The following is a 17313-nucleotide window of genomic DNA, read 5'->3' on the forward strand; positions in this document are numbered from 1 at the left end:
ATATATATTAAATTTATTTATTTATATATAATTCCGAGGATTAACCAATTCTAGAATAATTAACTATTATAGTATATTAATTCTAATTCTATGTTAATTATGTAATAACTAAATAACTAAACTAATACTCCGTATTGCACGTGGATATTTATTAAAAGAACGGTGTTTGATCGTCGGAAAGCCGTTGGGGCAGCATTTAAAAATTCACCGGGTTTTACTGGACCAACAATAGGAAGAGATTAATCTTAACCAAGAGTTAAAGCGTTCTAGCTAAAGCTCTTTTGAACCGAGTAAAATGCGGGGAAATTCTATTTGTCGGCTGGTTGATATAAAAATTGACTACCGTTATGGAATTACAAAAATGAAAAAAAATACGCGATCAAAGGATAATTCCGCAATCCTCGATGCACGGGTAAGCGCATTAGTCACTCTAGTTCAAAGGAATCGACGTTGCAATCGTATTGGTCCATTTGAATTAATGAATCGCTTCTATTCGAATTAATCGCAAGAACCGTTCCGTTGTAACTGGTCTTGTATCGAAACGATGTTAATTCTTCGCCTATCAAAGCAACTATTGTATATGACGATTGCATTTACAAATGACAGCTGCTCATTAATCAGAATGACTGCTCTATTCATACGATCACTATCTAAGATCGTGATGCGACGTTCTACGTACGGACTCGAGTACAATTGCCTACGCAATTCGAGAATCGATTCACCCAAATGCTACCTGCGCCGGCACCCGAAGCCTCGTGTCACTATCGCGACAACGCGACGCCACCATAGACGTCGTGCAGTTCGGTTTTAATAGGCTGTTGCACAAGAGGCTGACTCGCGAAAAAAGCGGAGGATTACGCAAACGACAGACCGGGATCGACAATTTTCGTCCTTCGATGCGAACGAGTGTTGCTTTGAAAGGTGAAATTCAACCGCGCCAAGCCCCGCGTCGGGAAACGTTCCCTACGTTTCATGCATTTGTAACTGGCACGCGCGGAATAATTAACGGCGTCCATGCGCCACGCAACGATCCGCCAGGACAAATTGGGGCTGATTGCACTTTCACGTGAATCAACGAGTTTTACGCGTCTGCGGTCGTTGGTCGAATTTACAGCGAGATACAGGGAGAGAAAGGAGAGAGCATCGTTGGGTATATTTATAGCTACATGAACGTCAATCGTATCGTCTCCATTGTTCAAAACACGCTGAGTCCATTTTTATTGATTTTCCAGTTTTAATATTACTTGGCAACTGGAAGGGAATATTTTAATATCCTTATAAGGAGATGGCAAGAACTGCGAGGTCTCGAACGAGTTGGCTGTGTGTGCATTCGATGCTTTCGATTTATGATAAAACAATCGCAAGAGGATTTGAGGATTTGAGGATTTGTGTTCGAGAAACTAATAAGTTTCTTTTATATCTTACTTTGTAAATTCTTTTATAATATTAATGTTCTATTGCTTCTAATATTAAGTTTTTACAATTTCTTTTTGATAAATCTCAGATTATTTTTATTTATCATAGTATTCCTGCATATTATACATACCAAGAACATAATTTCTCGATTAGTTTCTCGAAAACAAAAGGCTATGCACGCACATCTTTTTGCGACTGGTTTACCATCGATCTAAAACATCGAATTCACGTACAGCCAACTCGTTCGAGATTTCGCAGTTCTTGCCATCTTCTTGTTAGTTGGACAGAAGATCATTTAGATGAATCGAAAAACACAAAGTTTTGAGAAACAGCTGATGAAACTACGAAGTTTCGTAACAAACCAATAGCATATTGTTATGGCAATATTTTTAGCATCAAGATATGTCATTTAGAAGCCTCATGAAGAACTTAGGAACTCATTCAATCTCGTAATCACGGAATTCTTAACTCTCGTAACTTTCCATTTTAAGTTGCCGTTACTAAAAGCATATCTACCGGAACTTACCACGTGAAATGAAATTGTTATGGCGAACAACCTAAGTACGAAAGCCTTTCTGGAACAACGAAGGCCAACTAAACCGTTCTCTTTCAAGATATTCGTCTCGATTCGCGTTCTTGCGAACTTTAGGGCGGGGGGCCATTTGCACGCGATCGTCTCGCAACAACAACAGAACGAAAACAGTCGCGGATTAGAATTTTAAATGGCGTAATATCGGCGATCCGTGAAAACGGCGATTAAGGATGCAGGGAAGTTGGTAGGCAGCCTCCGGGTTGAAACTTCCTAATGGCTCTTTTACGAACTTGCCGATAGATCTCGCGAAGTTCACACTTAAAACGGCCCCAGTGGCGTCCTCCTATTTTTCGTCGGCTTCCCCGGTAATTACCTTGATGGCCTTTTGTCACGGTTCCAGAGAATTTCCACAGGACCATTAGCATCTCTCACGAGACGAATTTCACGAGATAAATAAAAGTAGACGAAGTATGCCGGTCATCGATCAGTGAAAACGATTTGTTTTAGTTAGTCGATCTGTTCACGTTATTCATACGCTCCTTTTTCCGTGGGTCTATACAGACGTAGAAACTAGATAATGTATTCCATCTTCGTGACTTCAACGTGTTAAGTTACGGATATCCACTGTCTTTCACTCACAGAGAATGTTAAATTGTCCAATAATCTTGGAGTTTCTAAATCTGCTTCCAATAATATGTCTACTTATTATGTTTTTTCCCTGTGATGTTCGAATGTATGATAAGTAGACTGTAAAGTAGTTTCTGTATTCATGGGTGATTGAAAAGTGTAAAAATATACGGATATAGTAAAAGTTAGTTATAATATCTACTTCGTAGAATGAGTATATCTAAAGTCTATTTTTTTTTACTTCACATTCATAAGAATATGATGTTGCCTAGACATTTGCAGTCTAGCGATAGATGTAGTTGGACGACGAGCATGTTAAGAGATTTTTGCAAGTAAAGATCGGTTCCAAGAATAGGATATTAGGATGCATAGTAACACGCTGCCAATTGACTATACAATGACACGCAGCAAGAATGTATTCTGCTTGTGAAATCTTTAAGTGTACATACATTATGATTGGAATAGAAAGAGTGAGGTATGAGTCATTAAACAGTTGTTCGAGAGTTATGATATAATCACGGACTACTCAGAATTATTGAAAGGCGCCGTAGCAATAAGGAAATAACGTATGTTTATCTACTTATAAGAGTGCACGATTATTGTTACCTAATCCAGTGACTCTATATAGCGCATTGGCGAAGAAAGAATTTTTTCTTGGCGAAACCGGTTCCAATCGACAAGAATTAATCAGAAATCGATAATAATCCAATGCTGAGAGGTCGAGGATAAAAGGAACGCCGACTGAACGTTTTCTCGACCGCGTGGATAGTCGGCCACAAAGGCCGGATGCCATCGGCGGTGCACGCAGGTGGGCACAGTTCTAATGCCAGAGACGCTTTGCATTGCACGTGGCATTGCAAGGCCAACCGGCCACAAGAAATCGTCGTCAGGAATATCGGGGCCTGGCGACCAGTTCGAGGCGTAGAAAACGCCGCCGCGATACGAACAGATATGTTTCGTTTCGAGAAAAATCGGTTGCGTAATCATGCGATATCTTCGCAAAATCATCGGCTACCTCCACCAATCAACTAGTTTCCATACGAGCCGTATGTAATCGTGTTCAGTCGAGACAGACTACTGTAACGGAGCGAAACGGAGACGTTCAGTTCGCAACGACGCCACATAAAATCGTCTGATGTAAGTGGCATGATTTCATACCGGAGCACTTCACCAAAGATTATATTTCTGATAATTGAAGAGTTCGCGAGAAAAACGATTAAGTACAGTGTCATAAAAAGTAAAATTTTTAGTATTTGGGATTTCGCGAACTTCTTCTCGTTGTACAAAACTCAAGGTTTAATATGTTTCTTTCTTACAATATGAATGCCTCCTCATTAATATTTAAATTTTAACAGGTACGAGATTTAATGTTCTGCGATTATTGTTTTTATCTTAAGAGAAAGTTATAATATGCACGGTCTTGATTAGTTTAGTTGTTTGAGGATCGTAGAATTTGCATCGGCAGGTTGTGATTTATGCTTTCTAGAATGAGAATTTATAATCGTTTTAAGAATATTAACTGATCATAAATTTTCCATGACTGTTCATAAATGCTCCTCTATTGGAAATATATGACATTGATCGGTTTTTTATTACATTACAGTCTAATAGCTTTCCCTAATTCTAATATACGATATAATAAAATCTCAATTTTTATTTGAGAAGGATTACGACTGTTTTTCCTCTGAATACTTTAATTGTTTTTCTTTCGCACGAGAAACCCGAGTTTGTAGTGCAACACGTGATAAAGGTTTTATTGTATGCGGGAAATGTAGTTCATAGATTAAATAGTGACCCAGATGTAATTGAACTTAATCCGGAGATACCAAGATATGAGGAAACATGATATTAAATGGTAACTGAGATTTATTGGTGAAGAGAGGATTATCGAAAATCAGAAAAAAAAGAAAAAAAAGGAACATTTAATACTGGAACTAAAACCTTTCGAAATGAATGCCATATTTTTTGCGTTTGTAATTACTACAAAACATGCAGGTACTTTTAACGAAGTAAAATATTGACTGTTATGGAAAAATAAGCTAAAGTAAAAGAAAGTGTGTCGTTGGAATAATTATAAGCGATTTTTTGAAACTTGTAAAATTGCAGTTTCGATTTGAGATGGATTGTCACCGTTTTCCTGTTGAAACCTTCAAATATCAACAAATATCATTGTTTCTAAAATATAGTAGGTGGTATCCGCGTTCGCAATTTCTTTTCCGTCTCATCTGGTAGAAAGTCTGTGATAAAAAACGTGTCGTCTGTTCCGTGCTCGATTTCCTCCGTGTGTTTTCCTTGCTTTCCAGGACGCTCTCGGCAAACCGTTCGGCAAAGATTTCTACGTCACCGGAAAATCGCCCGCAGGTTTTGCCGGCTGAATGAAAAACGAGGTCAGCTTCTCGAAGCGTTGCCTTTTCAATCCTCAAAGAGTTCGTTGCCGAGTTTCTTAGCTTCTCGCCCCTGTATGGATGCTCGCGAGCGCGACTGCATTTTCCCCGAGTTCTTCCATTCCAGGCGATACCACTTTTTTTTTCACGTTCCCCGTCGTGACTTTCATGGTCATTAACATCGAAGAAGGAGAGACTCGTTGCTAAAGTTTCTGGAGAAGACCCGTCTGTTTGTTTCATTGTGTGTGCAAGCTCCTAGCCGATTGTTTTTCACCTCTGATTTTGATCTAAATCATGACGAAGCGCAAAACCACGACTCGAGTTGGAAAGACATAATTGTCCTTAATGCAACGACTATGCTGCGGTATAATTTTTTAGTATATCATCAAATTTGTTTTCTTCATCTGTGTACAAAATAACTGAACATTTTGTTCTTCTTTATAGCGAAATGTAATGGAAAATATAAATGTGATTTTTCTATGGAACATCATTTAGAGTCATACGATAGTTGGGATGAAATAGCATTAAATTATTGAAATTTACCAGCCGCTTTTTCCAATCCACGGAAAACTACTATTAATAATGGCAAAAAATATAAACATGTAGACACTATAATAACAGTACTACTCACATGCCTCTTCTTCAAGCTTCTTGTCGAAGTTTTGCTCGAGCTAGAATTAAACATAACTAACTGTATAACTTTATAAAATAAAAAAGTATAATTATAGAAGAAAGACAGAAAAAATTAACAGCACCAAGAATCACTACTCCTATCATTATTCTTAAAAGTGTTACAATGTACCATACCCTATACCACACGATCGTAAAGTTAATTACCGCGTTCGCAACGCGTGACGTTTGGCTTGCGTGACGCGTGATCCTCACGAAAACACATCTTCGACGTAGGGCCGCGGACCACTATGGAAGACTCGGAGCCGTGAACCAGATTCTCCCAGTCAGTTATTTACAGTTGGTCCCTAGTTCATGGACGATTTCAGATTTCCACGCATCGACGCTCACGCCTCGCGATAATTCGTCGAGGAGACCCTCGTCATTGCGATTCCGTTTGGCGGAGATTTTCACGCGGTGATCTTCTCAACGGAGAAAATAATTAGCCCGGAAATTGCTTGGCAAATTTCTCGGTGTTAGAAGATATATAATAGAATAATCGATGTTCGTGAAACCATCGTGCCGGACGTTCACCATGATTCTCGGCTTATAAATTGCATTTCTACCCTACCAACAGGGTGAAGGAGGGGAAAAGGCCATTCCAGAGGGGGGAAAAAATGTGTTGTCGCTTCCGTTCTCGTTTGCGGGGTCATCGATGAGCCGAGATCAATTGGACTTGGTTATGGGCGATTCGCGCATTACGGATGATTTACGATATTCACGGACCGATGCGTTGCTTGTGTAGGACGAAATTATCGAGAGATAACTAGTTGGATGTTACAGTGCGATCCTAGGATCCGTCCATTGTGACGGGACGCGGAGGCTATGCTTTATGAAAACGCGCTTAATTGCCTGTTAATCGCGATACTGCACGATGGAAATGTCAGTGATCGTGAGTAATTATAGAGCAGGGTTTAGTTTATTTTTCGCTTGTTTTGTTGGAGTGCATTGGGTCAAGAAGGTTAGCAGAAGATGGAGATTTAGCGTGACAGGGAAGAGGCGTTGTTGAGGCGGCATAGAAGAATGAATAAACATTGTAAACGTTATAGGACTCGTTGCGCATAGTAGTTAGCACGGCTTTCGATGGAAGCTTTCTCCTCGTTTGCATTGAACTGGGGTTTATATTGCAAGAATCTCTTTGGGTTGTCAATAGTTATCAGCGAGGTGTTAACGAATATTTTTATTGAAACGACAATGTATCGATTCGGTAACCAGGCCATTTCTTTATGCAGGTATTTTTATAGTTACGGGAGTAATAATTGAAACAGTTATATCGAATTCAGTTAGATTTCCTTACACTTGTCAATATGGTATCGTTTATTTTTGACGGAAACAGCACGTCGAGAAACGGAGAATCTTCAAGTAAAAATATTATTAAGTTCGGAAAGTATAAACGCTAGAAAGTTCCTTCTCTCATTTCTTATTAACTAAGGAATCCACTGTCATCGTTAAAGACTTCGATCCCATCTGACCTATCCTCTCAACGTTAATTTATACCTGAGAAGCTCGTACGTCGCTTCTTCGGAACGTAGCGATTACCAAACCAAATTAACGATCGCTACGGCGTCGATTTCTCGTTGCAAATTATCCGCGCACCACAGATATGCACCATAGATATTCTATCTATTCCTATTAAACAGTCTTGCATTCACCGAAGTCTCTTCTTAAATCGAGCGTTACACTTTTCCCCAACAGTTTACAAGCTTCTTTACGACTTTCGATCAACGTAGTGTTTAACCAAGCGAAGAGATACAGCGGGTTCAAAGGATTCACCGAGAGTGAACCAACCATTTACTTCTAGAAAATCGACGATGCTTTCAGAATCGCGAATGAATAGGTAACTCCTGAAGCAGAAGAAAAACAACCACACTTTTAACATTGGAACTATCGGAGTGGACGAAATGACCACCAGTTCATGATCTTTCAGAGAAATTTTATAAATTTACAATGTGTAATAAAATTATGCTGGTGTAGCACTGGCGAAAATAGCAGAATGCTGTTTTCCTCAAGAAACTCTTTACACGTAACATATGCGGTGCAAAATTGGAAAATTCGGACTGAAAGTTTGTATAAATCTTAATCGCCAGGAAGAAAGCTATCGGAATAGGCAAAAGGTCCAATTTGCAACTTTTCATAAAAATTGTAGATCTGCAATAGTATATTTTTGAGAATCTGAACGATCCTTGTATAATTTTTTTATTACATTACGCGTTTTTTCAAATAATTTTCATGTTTATTTATTCAATATAAGTTTCATATTCGTCGTTAGTTCTAGGGTTAAGACTGTCATTTGCAACGAGAAGGAAAACGTTAGCCGATACCTGATCGTCTTCCTTTTGTTCCGCGTTCAGGGCACGAAAATGTCTTGGAAGCCAAACGTCTCGTTATTCTTATCTCGGAAATGACAAACGTCGCGTAATCAAGAAACGCCAGAATGCTTGAGAAACGTCGCAGCAATTTGAATATCGTGGCGAGGCTCGTCCGCGTCATCTCTTTTTATCTAGTCGCGAGGTTAGCCGTGAATAATGAGCCCTGTGATCGACGTGGATCGATGGAATATTCATTGACGCGCCGCGTTTCGTCTATTTTTAATGCAAGAATGCCACGTCGACGTATTTCAATGTTACTTGCGCCGCGAACATGGCTGACCAGTAACGGAAGCAATTCTACTGATCCCAGTAAGTGACGTAGCGAAAGTAAGACGTTTAATTTTTTTGCTAGGAATTTCTTACCGCCAGACTGCTGACTTTTCCGCACTTGTATGAAGTTTCAGAGATATAAAAATGCACAGAATGTATGTAACAAACAAAAGCGTATAAAATATCCGAAGTAGAATACTTGTTAGAATTTTTGATAGATAAAATGCAGCCTCATTTGAGCTCTGTTTCTTTACTTGTGTCTATAGAAACTTCAGATTGATCTTAATCTTCGCAAATACAAGTATGACATGATTTATTCCCAACAGAAATATCACGATTGTTTATTAGATAAAGAAACTGTTATATCGAAGCCATTAGAAATTGCGATTAGAAATTCAGACATCGTGTTAATTCGTCTTCTCGAAGAACAAGTTAATTTATTACCGACTGTTATCACTCACTAATGACTTATAATTTCTCTCTGTGCATGTGATAAATATGAGATATCTAGTCAAAAATGATGAAATACGAATCGCCAGATATCTTACCTCGTTATCTATCCATAATATGTCGAGTGTCTGAAACTATAAACCGTTAAGTGGCATTCAGAACACTTGAAATGCAACAAAATAATCGATAGCAGCAGAAACGAGGTAACGAAGACAACGTTGGCAAAAAACGGACGACCATGTTTACTGGATCGGAACTCGAACCCTGGCCACTTGGCACTCACCGAGCAATTTCTCCTTCCAGAATTTCTAACTCCAATTCCATCGCTAAACTGGCTGTCTACCAGCGTAACTAAAAGTTACTCAGAACAAAGAACGACGCAGAAAGCGTAATATTGTTTCTCCTAATACTAGTCTTTCAACAATGGCGCCTGGTGGATAACGACGTGTAAACAGAAGTAATCTATTTAAAGAAACCGAGTGGTTATACAACCATGGCTCGTAATTGTTCATACATACATCGTATGTGCTGTTCGAACCTGGTGTACGAGAAAATGGAAACATCGATTCCCACTCCTTTGAAACAGACAGTCGGCACGCTGTCCAAGGTGCACGCAGAGCTCACAACTGTCCGTCGTCGAATCAGACCGACACAGAGAGGTGGGAGAGACTCGTAGAAGGAGCAAGAAAGACTTGCGACGAGTAAGGAGGGACCTGTGGCTTCTCGAGCAAGTCAGTCACACGGTCGAGCATGTTCCACAGGGACGTCTTGTTACCGCGATCGTGATTCCATTTGAAAATCGACACTCTTTCGTCTACAATTCTCAATCGATACCACAAAACTCTTCTGCCGTTCGTTTAAACCTTTGTGATCGAATACAAAGTGGTACCGTATGATACGGTACACAAGTGCATATATCTGTATATAGTTACATATAAAAGTGGAAACGATTCTTACGTGTATCACTGGTATCGGGAAATTTGAAACCGTTTCACGAATCGCAATCACGTGGTTACCTACCGTTTTTAGTGTGCATACGTGAACACGTGTACTACGTGGCTCGAAGGAACACAGCAAAGTGGTTGGTTGCGACGAGTCGCGGCGCTCGTCGATGTTTTCCCGGGTGAAAAGTGCGGAGTTTCTAAATCGATCTAGGAGAAAGGTACTTTCTAATCGTGACGAGGATGGTGTCGATTTTCCGAGGGGACACAGGCCGTGGACAGCCGGATCGATAGCGTGCGTCGAGCCTCGTATACAGCACCGCGAACCTACGCCCGCACGCGACCTTTAGCGCGAGCCATCAGCCGCTAAACAGCCGATTAAATTTACATGGTGACGTAACGTGCCGTCGCTGCTGTTGGTCGTCGGCGATGGCCTATGAAGAAGCCAGTTACGGGCATCACGGCGAAAAGAGGCGGCTCTGTTACGCGACGATCGCGTTCTCGCTCGACGATTCACTGTTAACGATCGTGTGACTCTTCCTTCCCACGCTTCTATTTATTTACGTTGACTTTCCGTTTCATCTGGAAATAAATAGAATCATCAACAACGTTGAGCGTGGTCCACACGCGGTGACATTAAAGTATCGATCGTTCGATCGGAGGAGATCGGGTCGCTTCGCTTTGTCGAAGCGCACTAAGCATCTCCAAGCGCGCGAAATTTAATCCATCGACACGGAATATTCGAGGAATTGGTGTTGTTATTTCTTTTTAAATAATTCGTACGAGAATCAACGAATATTAGCGGCGACATGTCAGTGTTAATGAAACGTCGATGATATGGGAGCTGACGACATGAACAGAGAGATTCCGAGCAGTACCCTTGCGACTCTCAGGGGGATCCTAGTGAGTTCGTTATCGAGGGAGAACCTGGGACCGCATGATCTACCTGTGCAGGAAAATGGAAGGCATCGACCGTACAGGAAGGTGCACTTTCGCGAAGGTACATTTAGAAGTTGCTTCCTGCGAAGCAGTAACCGATGATCATTTAAATATAAACGGAGGAAGCGGCGCGCCCATCGCTCTGTCAGAGACCCAGCAACGTTATTGCTCGATTATCGAACGCTTCCAAAAGGGATTATTGGACGACTTGTTCGAGATTAGTGGCATTCGAGATAGGAATTGTGGATATTCTGGGATCTTGGACGATCTGTATTTGGTCTAATTTAATGCAGAACGTTGGCGTGTTTTACATTAATTTAAAATAATTTACATTGGTATCGATTTGTTAGAATTTCCTCTATCTATTGGTATAGATAAAGTTCGTCGATATCGAGTTGCTTCATTAGGTTGGATAAATTAAAATAATGGGATAGTAGTAACATCGAAGGAAAGTTTAAACGATTCTACAGCGTTTTAATCGTTTGGTAGTAAAAATGAAGAGTCGAATGCTCGATAAAGTTTTATACGTTTCTATATCGCCTAATTTGCCATAGCGATTTCTACAATATTGTCGAAGCGTGTCTGCGTATCGAGTAGCACCAGTCGCAAATACGTGTACATTAACCTATAGCGTCATCGAGCCTTCGACTTCTGAGATTGGTCATCGTTGAATTCGTTATTCCATTCACGCTGTCGTTGTCGTCCTTATGAATCGAGGATGCCGATCGAACTTTCCAGCTTAAGAGACGCAAACCCGAGGCGTGGTTTATTGCGTAAATTCGACGCTCGAACGGTGCTTCTGCTTCTTATTTAAAAGCGGCTCGAATGAAATATTCACGAGATTCTCGTTACCGGATTGCTTTAGTTTTCCGATTGGAGGAAGAACAGCAAAACGAGCTCGCTCTTTCCCCCCCCCCCCCCCAAAAAGAGACTATTGTACGCATTATGTCGGATTTACCTCGTTCCAACGATCTTAGCTCAGGACACGCCTACGGCTGCTATTTCTTTGGCTGTCATTAATGGGATTGTATGTCGTTTCTGTGATTAAATCGATTTAGATAGAACAGAACAGTATTTTAATTAATATCGAAGGCTCTCCACTATCTTCTCGAGTTAATTACAGCAAGTTTCGTAATTTGTTCGTTCTTCTTTGCCGGTCGTTATTTTCCTTGGATGTTATTTATTTCGACGCTTCGACGAAAGACGATTCGGTTAAGTTCTGCACGTGACGACTCGGCTCGCTCGACTTTTCTCGTTAAACTCTAATGAAAGGCTTCCAACACGGGTAACGTTAGCCTGGCATTGTTTGCCCTTACGTAGAGACGTCGCTTCCTTTCCAGATTCGACGTAATTGCCGCACGCGGCTGCCGTCAACCGACAGAACTCATCGTCAGGCCCGTGACTAATAGATCTGCTGATGTCACGCGCTAAAAAGTACGTCTCCGCGCTTGACGCCCCTGGAAACGCGTTTGATAAACGACTGCCACTCCTGTCCGCTCCATTCTCCTCTTTTTTTCTCCTTCCTTGTCCTCCGCTACTTTAATGGTCGACGATATTTTCTCGTAGACTCTATTCGTTTCGCTCATCGATACTCGAGTATCGTAAGATTTTCGCGTTGCCTTCGAATCGCGGGGACATCGGATAGCGTGATATTTCACTGTTCAGGCAACGCTTTCATAGCCTGTTTTCGAAAGTTTTTACGCTGTTCGATTGCTTTCAGCGGATGTGGTTACATATCCTTCTGTATCGACGAATCGTATCGAGGTTCGATTACGCGTGGGAATTGGAACCTTTCTTTTTTCTCCCATTTCCTTTTGAAAAAGTTTTATCGAGTTTACAACGCAGGCGAAAGGTTGAGGCTATGCGGTTACCTGTTTCGATTATCGTTCTTTTGGAAAGTCGAGAAAGAACGAAAGGGGAAAGCGTAAAAATATCGTTGTAAATGGCGTGTACTGACGTGAACGCCCTCGTGCGCGTGACCTTTCCCTTCTTTTCTCTCGGATTTAACGTGAAAGGTTAATTGAAATTAGCGAGCTTCCACCTCGCGTTAAAATTCCATTCTCGCGGCATTGTTGGATTTATCCTCTCAGTCATAACAATGTTTTGACGCCATTCGGGGTCAGCGTTCCAACCGGAACGATAACAGGAAATGAAAAGTTCCAGTTGGTTTACATTCCGCGTCATTCCCCCGCAAGGGGTGTAAAATGCATTAAGGAGAGGGACGATGAAAGAGGGACGAATGTCGCGGGGAAATCTGACCGGCGAAGGTAGCCCGATGCAGTTGCGTAAATCCGAAGCGATGGGATTATTAATCGAACCGTGAATTGATTTATCCGATGATTAACGATTACTATCTTGCACGATGTGACATAGTGAGGCGCGAAAAATAACACTTGATCGTTATCATTTTTCAACCGTCGATTGGCGCTCTGCTGGGCTGTTCTTCTATGTATAAAAATATTGCCACAGATCAGTTTTTCTTGAATGAATTTATAAAAACGTGGTACTTTATTCAATTTTTCTTTTTGTTAAATGTAGCTGTTGAATTTAAAGTTTAAATACTTAACAAAACAGAATCGAAACAATCACGATATCAATTTCCTAAAATAATTATGTAGAACCTTTATGATGGTTCCATCATATATGTACATTTGTAATGAATTGAAGTTTGTAAAATCATTGTCTTTTTGATTCAGAAATTTCAAAGTAACGATTTTATGGTTTCTCGAAATCTTAGTATATAGTATAGAATATCAAAATATCTTTTACTTGATCGAAGAACAATGCCACTCTTCTTTCCAAATCAATGCATTTTCGTTGGTGCAGAACCTATTACTCCATAGAAAAAGAAGGTTAAAAGTGGCGGATTCGTTTATCAACTCTGACTGACCTCTAGCACTTACAGCGTTTAAAGCTTTATTCGTCCTCTTCCATTAAAGAAAATATTATTTCTGTATTTTTCATCACGTACATTGTTCAACATCTTAACCTCTGAATTATGGTTACAAACATCGTTTTCCTCCATTTTGTTCCATTATTATTCAAACGATAAACGGCGGATGTACTCTAGAACAGAATTTACGGGCGCTCTGCAACAGCTGGTTTACGCAGTGGTGCGTACAGTCGAACTGGTAATAAAACGCGGAGCATGCGTGCGCGTGTCGCGAGCTACTCTGTCTCGAGGAACGTTTTAATAATCGATATCGATATTTCTTTTCTGTTGCAGGTGAGTACTTTACCGTAAAACAGTGGCCATATACGAGTGCCTGGGAAATTGCGGTACGTAGAGGGGAACCGAGAAGACGAGAATACCTGACTTGACTCGTAGTAGAAACTCGATCGAAGGGATAAGTGAGCCGTGATAAATGAATTCATTAGATTCACGCCGCGTCATCGCGTTTAATATTAAACACTACCCGTGAAATCGGGCTAATTGCAAAAGCTTGGCCGAGGAAAATTGGAAACGAATGCATTAACGTTTCTCCGCTCTTCCATTTTTGTCGTGTCTCCTATCCTGTTGCTAATAAAATTCGAACGTCGAAAGAATCTCTGTTACGAAACAATTGTGGACAACTCGTGTAAGATCTAACTTACTTCGAATTGATGTGTATGAATAATGAGTAACTTTAATCGAGTAAAGTGAATCAAATTATAGAATGAAATTTAGAACACGTGTTTATGTTCTTACAGGATTGTTTTCGCGTATCGCTTTTACTATTACAGGATTATATTAAACAAGCGTTTTAGTTTTGATTATAATGCATACCGTGGTAGACTGTACAAATTTTGTCCATTAGTTCGTATGTTTATCAAGTTACGATATGCCATACTGAGCAGTGTTAGAATTTATGTTTGTTGACCAAAGCTTCAAGACAATTGAATTTCAGTGTATTCAGTTACTTCTCAGGATATAGTGATTTAGCTAAAGTATATGGATTATATAACAATCTACCGATATACTTGTTTGCATGCATAATAATTTTCTTTCTTACTTTTGATATTTGAGATCCTCTTCTTATTACATTGTTAATCACGAACTATGTATATTGAATCGTTGTTCTGTAGAATAGTATAGCGTAGAGTCTTTGATTCAATTCTTTCTAATATTTCTGCGCTATTTCTAAAATTTAATACCATAAATCCATACCGATTAGAGTACTCATATGTAAAATATAAATTTGGATTTGAATACGAATAATCAGTATACTTTTTCTTCCTTTTTTCAAGTTAACAATTGAATTTGAATAACCTTGGCGAATCGCCTCAGAATATATTGTCAAAATAATTGCATAATCAGAATTTATCATCACATATATCTCAATAAATTTTCGACTATTAGTTCAAATTAAAATTTTCCAAGCCGTTGATCTACAAATACGAATAATCCTTTACTATCTGTTATAATTAACTGCAACATCATAAGCCTCTATCGGGCCGTAAATATATTGCCATAATTACACCTCGCTTACGTTAACGAGATCGGAGAAGCTTCGATTAGGAAAATTTTATATTCGCTACGAAGGAATGGTAAATTTACCGTACGTTCTTGGACCTCCCACTTCTGCCCCCCTCCTCTTCGAGTAATAACGTGTTCGTGCGAAATTGCCCCACGGGATGCAGGCGCATCCCACATTCTCGTTATATTTCATATGCACTTTGTCAAGCGCGCGAAGGCTCGAGATGAGACGAGAGGATCTCGCGAGCATGAAGAAGCCCTCTCCCTTGACACTTTATCCCGAGCTCCGTGTGCGGCAAAAGGGAACGGGCCGTGACGAGCAATTAATTTCGTGCTCGTCGAACATTCGACGCTGTCTCTCACGGAATTTCCTTCTGTTTTACGCGAGCCTTGCTCGATAACTTTGTGACGGAGGCCTCATTAACAGGTAGCCTAAATCACGGCGAAGATGCCGCTGTTCTTTATCGTTACGAACCGGCCGAGATTCTTAGAAATATCATACAGAATAGAAATTTTAATTGGTAGCGAAAAAATAAATAGTTACTACCCAATTAAATGAACTGTCGTCGAGTGAATGTATTTATCTGAATGTGATCTACCACATTGACTATGAAACCATGCTAAGATTTTCGATTCTTATACACGTACTAGGCATAAGATACGGTACGATAAAATCTCCTTAGAAGTACGTGTAGAGCAGTTAAACTTATAAACGATATTGTTAGAATTTCATTTTCTTGTATATTGAGTTGCTGTTGTAAGACAAGATTAAAGTAGTTTTCCAGCACGTTTTTTCTTTTTCTGGTGAACATAATCTTCTGGGGAGGAGAAGGATGAATCGTTTTTTAACGCGATTTACAGATACGATATAGTTTGTTTCTTATCACATTATCATAAGAAAATGAAAAATTCGTTGATGATTTTATAGCTATAAGACGGAATAAATGAAGAATAATAAGTTGGGAAAAATCAGTGAGCTTTCGTTATGTCAATTAAATGCTTAAAGCAACCTTCAGGCGAACGCAATTTGTCATTGTACGCTTCTTTGATAAAATAACGCGCAAAAGAGCGTTGTCAAAGTGCAAAGTGAAGGACAAAAAGTGAAAACTAGGAATGTAACACGTGGCCACGAATTTGGCGACGTTTAATTTCCGATAAGAACAGTTCACCGACTCATCGATCGTTTGTAGTGGTGCGCGTAATGCCGGCTTCATATTTTACGCGATACAATTTACGACGGTCGCTGTTGTAAATAATCGCGCTGCATTAAAATACCTTGTCTCTGAGTCAGCGTTCGCGACGTTGTCGTACTCGTGGTTACGTCTGGCCAACCTTTTCGTTGTCTTTCTGCCGTACTTCCGTTCTCTGCATGGAATTACGTGTTGCACATTTTTTCCCCGATATATCCTACGAGTGGATCTTGCAATGGGATTAAACGATCTGTCGACATCCGAAACGTAGCAACACGAGCATGGTCGATTAATATCACTCGTGGGAACGACGTTCTTTGAAATCTATCGTCGAACATCATGGAAACTCTCGTCGACCATACACGATCGAAAGTATTGTTCGACTGATTGACACCGCCGGATGTTACGATTGGCACGATGATTGACGCCTATCCACGAGACGAGTTCCTATCGTGATAGCGATCAAGAAACGCGCAGTGGTCATTTCTAACGATTCTTATTCTCTACGTTAAAGTGTCTGAGCGTTACGTTAGGTGATACATTCTCACCGATATCGTTATCTTTATACTTTCCATAATATTATTCTATTCCTTATGATTTTTCTATTTTTCTTATTACATGTACTTCTATTCTATCGTCGAGTCTGTGAAAAATTCTGCACACGATTCTGTGAACCGTTCTATCAATGATTCTATCGGCGGTTCTACCGACGATTGCTTCACAAAGATGATAGAGCGCGCATCTTTTACGGGCGATTTGACCGCGAAAGTAATTTCCCCGACGGAAATTTATCAAGAATCTAATGTCGATGAATTATTCATCGGTCGCCTCGATTGCGTCTACCATCCGTGAGACTGTTCTTACGAGCGCCACGACGGTCTTCAATGGCAGGATCCGTGTGCTACATGTAGCGCTCCATCGACGTAATATCCTCTTATGTTTCTCATAAACTGTTGCAATTTGCGCGTTCTAACACCATTGACGTCTCTCGTGTCGGTTAGTAAGATTACATACTGATAAACGTAACTTTAAGAGAAGATTCTACTGGTAATGTTTATCGGCCATTTATT

General features: G+C 40.2%; 1 protein-coding gene across 23 annotated transcripts in view; it reads left to right on the forward strand.

Moving 5' to 3' along the window:
* Positions 1-17313, forward strand: part of LOC122574303 (MAP7 domain-containing protein 1-like) — a 202394-nt gene that overhangs the window by 106176 nt on the left and 78905 nt on the right. For 3 of the 23 annotated variants that reach the window (XM_043741781.1, XM_043741803.1, XM_043741836.1), the window contains exon 1: positions 8213-8306. The exons of 17 other annotated variants lie outside the window; for them this stretch is intronic. In XM_043741781.1, coding sequence (XP_043597716.1) covers positions 8228-8306 — 79 coding nt within the window. In that variant the 5' untranslated portion in view covers positions 8213-8227. Of the gene's footprint in view, positions 1-8212; positions 8307-9546; positions 10659-17313 lie in introns of those variants that run through there. 3 more of the 23 variants (XM_043741812.1, XM_043741846.1, XM_043741886.1) reach the window with 3 other exon arrangements.

The sequence above is a fragment of the Bombus pyrosoma genome, linkage group LG2 (assembly GCF_014825855.1).
Source record: "Bombus pyrosoma isolate SC7728 linkage group LG2, ASM1482585v1, whole genome shotgun sequence".
Lineage (NCBI taxonomy): Eukaryota > Metazoa > Arthropoda > Insecta > Hymenoptera > Apidae > Bombus > Bombus pyrosoma.